This window comes from Austrofundulus limnaeus, unplaced genomic scaffold (assembly GCF_001266775.1).
Source record: "Austrofundulus limnaeus strain Quisiro unplaced genomic scaffold, Austrofundulus_limnaeus-1.0 Scaffold597, whole genome shotgun sequence".
NCBI classification, from domain to species: Eukaryota; Metazoa; Chordata; class Actinopteri; order Cyprinodontiformes; family Rivulidae; genus Austrofundulus; species Austrofundulus limnaeus.
Genome location: NW_013952999.1, coordinates 182,334 through 186,577, shown reverse-complemented (window position 1 = coordinate 186,577; position 4,244 = coordinate 182,334). Strand labels below are relative to the sequence as shown.

The 4,244-nt window shown below is 36.4% G+C and overlaps 1 protein-coding gene across 1 annotated transcript; it reads right to left on the bottom strand.

The window, feature by feature from the left end:
• Positions 1–476: 476 nt before the first annotated feature.
• khsrp (KH-type splicing regulatory protein) lies at positions 477–4,140 on the bottom strand (the record flags this gene model as incomplete). Its single annotated transcript, XM_014026857.1, is given in 7 exon segments — positions 477–534; positions 631–702; positions 793–851; positions 937–973; positions 1,053–1,106; positions 1,191–1,293; positions 3,870–4,140. Coding segments are annotated over 7 exon segments (473 nt in total), but the record flags the coding sequence as incomplete, so codon positions are not given.
• Positions 4,141–4,244: the final 104 nt, after the last annotated feature.

Sequence of the window (4,244 nt, the reverse complement as noted above, 5' to 3'; positions counted from 1 at the left end):
ACCACCTCAAAAAGCAGGTCTCGGTCCAGTTGTTTGATCCGCACCAGGGTTCACATGAGTGTATTCACACCTGCACAAAAGGTCCGGACCAACGCTGGAAACGAACTCTGGTTCGTTTAAAGCGGAGCAAATTATCAGGTCTGAATACGACCTTAGTGTAAAAATGATAACTGGCAATTGGCAGCACGACGGATCAGTGGTTAGCACTGATGCCTCACAGCAAGAAGGTCCTCGGTTCGATACCCGGGGTCTTTCTGTGTGGAGTTTGCATGCTCTTCTCGTGCTTGTGTGGGTTTTCTCTGAGTACTCAGGTATCCTCCACAGACCAAAAACATGTACAACAGGTTGCCTTCAGGCCCAGGCCTCCCCTGTAAAAGAGATCTGCGATCTCAACAGGGGTTTGCCTGGTTAAATAAAGAAACTTAAAAAATATATTTTTCTACTCTGTTTGAACAGGAACACCAAGGCAAACTTACTGTACGGCATCTGCTGACCCCGTCAGAGAAATACTTCTTTCTGGAAGACCAACACTGTCTGTGAATCAACAAGACAACATTTATTCAACTACAGCAACTAGAACAATGTAATACAACACTGATTTATAATAATACACCCTATATCATAACTCACCATGTGCAATTTGGACCTTACAGCCAGAGTCATGTTGTATTTTGTTAATTTGTTCACCTCCTTTGCCAATGACTTCAGAAAAAAAAAAAACAGTTTGAAATTGTACACAAGCAACACACAGGAACAATCTGGAGGGTTTGAGAGTTGTGTGTTTATACTCACTGAGACCAATCATAGAATCCGGCACTCTGTACTCCTCTGTAACTGCAGAGGGCCTGACGCTACAGACACACGACAGGAATCAATATAAATCACCACGTAGGCCACGGTGTTCATGTAAAAGGACCACTAAAAATAACCTCTTACCTTTGTTGTGACAAAGCAGCTAACTGAGCTCCAATAGCTGTAGGAAAAGAAAAACGGTGATTGACGGAAAAGAGAGCAGAACAGCATGTGCAACCGTAGAAACGGGTTTATCTTACACATAGCTGAATCCATGTCGCTCTGTGGTGCTAACTTCTTAGCATCTGGTTCATCTAAAAACAAACAAAAACAACAGAACAACGGTTATTTCTAGCAAAACGAGAAAAGCAAAGTGCTCCTTTGTTCTGATTTCCAACCTCCTCCTTCAAGGGATCGTTTTTGTGATGTGAATGGATAATTTTCTACTCCTGTGTTGTTTGTCACTGGCGGCGCACCTTCTCCACCAATTTTAGCTGCAATCTAAGAAAAAAAAGAAGCAAATATGTGGTTGTAAGAAAATAAACAAAAATTTTTAGAGCACAGAGTGCATATTATATTTACAGCTTGAGGAGTGTGTCACTATCATCCTTTCTGTTCTGACGCAAGTCTGCGTGAAGATGTCTCTAAAGTGTTTAAATAAAAACATTTATCTCAACTCTGATGTAAGACTGTTCTCAAAGATGTTTTCTGCTAGTTGCAGTAGGGTGGGCATAATCGTATCGTGTGTAATTAATCATCAGAAAAACATTAATCGATTACTTTTTGGCACTTGATGATTAATACGATTAATGCCACCAGACAGACTGACTGGGGATGACTCCAGTCAGTCCGCTCGGTGCTCCTCTCCACTTCAAATATGACGAACATTAAAAATAAATTTCTGTAATTTATTTATCTATAACACAATTTAAAATATGATGTATAGCCTGAAATCTGTAATTTTCACATAATTTGGAACAATTTTATATAAAGAGCAAATCTTTCCCACTAAATTGGTCATGTTACTACGAAATAAGGGAGTCCAGGGTCTCCAGGAGATTAATCGTCAAATTAATCGTTATCGGCTAAATACCACAATTAATAGCGATTAATTTTTTTGCCAATATTGCCCAACCCTAAGATGCAGTGCTGTCTTAGTCAAACGCTACCATCGTTTTCATCTAGTAGGAATATGTGCAAAATTATTATTAAATCTTCATATTTTGATAAAAGAGGCCTGACTTGTGTGTTTTTTCTGGTTTTAACCAACTTCTCTATGCTTTGAAAGCTTTGAAACTTTATTTTTAAGATAAATACAATCTACGTTTTAGGGAATTGTTTATTTACATAAGAGCAGTGTTGTATAAAGTACCTCAAAGTGATACTTGAGTAAAAGTACAAGTATCTTATCATAAAAACACTTTGGTAAAAGTTAAAGTCTTCTCTAAAAATATTACTTGAGTAAAAGTCTTAAAGCGTCTGATATTTTTTGTACTTAAGTATCAAAAGTAAATTTCTGACAGAAAATCTACTTAAGTATTAAAAGTAAAAGTACTGAGTAAAAGTGAGCAGTTAGACTTTACAAAATGACATTTATTGGGAGGTGACTTCTTAAATATTTTTTCTAAAGGTGTGCAGCTGTGATGGGTTGTGTACAAGATAATATGGTGTCAGAATGGTTTATATTTATACTTCTCATCCAACTACAATTAAATTCACTCTGTCCAGGAGACACAATTTATCAGGATGGTATTTTTTAAGTAATAACTCAGAATAAAACAGGAGAAACGACTTTCTACTTCTTACCTTTTTTAAAAATGTAGTGAGTAGAAAGTACATAACTGTGTAAAAATGTAATGAGTAAAAGTAAAAAGTACGCTGAAAAATAATTACTCAAGTAAAGTACAGTTTCCCAAAAATTCTACTTAAGTACAGTAACAAAGTATTTGTACTTACTTTACAACTCTGCATAACAGTGAACTGCAAACCTTTTCGTTATAAATAGATACAAATAAGAAATAAACCACTTTGGTGTTTACATTTAACTCACATTTTACACACATTGATTTTTTTTAACAGTTATGATTTATTAGTTGCATCTGAAAACGATAAAAAGACAGCTTGACAGACAACCTATCTAAAGAAACGTGAAACAAACTCTTGGCACACATTTGATGTCAAGAATGATGAATCAGATCCAGAGTCGGGTCTTTGCTTGATTTCTGTTTCTTATAAAATATATTATTTCTTTCAGATATTCTGGTTCATGTTTGAAAGGCAAAAATATGTATTTATTTGCTCTAAACTTTTTGTCTTTTTTAAGGCATGTAGTCAATACTGATGAGCTATTAGCTATGTTTTTATAGGATTATTAGAAAATTACTATTTTGATTTGAAAATTAAATTAAGCCATTTCCACTTTTTGTGTTTAAATTACTTGAACTTTTAATTATATTTTGTAAGCAGTTTGCTGTTTATGTTCAATTTATGATTATAATATGTAACTTTTTGTTTGTTTACTTTTAGTTTAAATTATACATTTAACCTTTCACGTGGACTGCAAATGAAAATTCGGTGCAAAACTAAATTATTACAGAGATTAGTTTTATACAAACACTGCTTTTAATTTGACAGAATGTGAACACTATGACCTCCATTTATGACAAGTTTTCGGTATATATTGTTAAAATATTCTGACTGTACGATTTTATGCTTGATAAATAAGTGAAAGTTTTTCAGTTGTTCAATCAATTATGGACAATAATTTGGCACATTAGAGGTTTTACAATTCACCACGGGCTCAATAATTTAGTTACCGGAAATGTTAATCCCTAAAATTGATGTTTATTACTCGAGACTAGCTAACGCTTGATGAACGTAATGTAGTAAAACATAAAACTAATAAAATATCAGCATAAAAAGAGATCTAAATTACCTCGTTTACACCGTATAATTGTTGAGATCATCAGTTAACATGAGGCGCTCCTCTGAATGCCACAGCTATTAGCTAGCCTGTTAGCATGCTAACTGAAGCTAGCGGCTAACTAGCTCCGCTTGTAGCCGAAGACCGGACTTACCTGCCTGGCTCGTTGTACCGCATCCGCAAAAGCGTCTTTTTTCACCCCACTGCCAACTCCGTTAGATGACAGACCGCCGTAATCGGACATGCTGCTCTTAACAGGGCGAGCGAACACGCTTATATGGGGGAGGGCAGACTGTGTGAGGCTTTGTCCCGGGTCAGGTTGCGCAGAAACGGGAAGGTTAACAGGAGCGGACCGGGGGACATGAATGTGAAGCAGCACGCCGGCAAACTTCCCGGCTCAAACTGACCAATCAGAGCGCTTCCTGCTCCCGGGGTTTTCTTTCTTAAGTCTTTTAATCTGTAAGAGTTACTGTAGCAATTCAGAACACTGCCACCTGCTGGCTGGAAAGCTTAATGCATGAATTAAGAA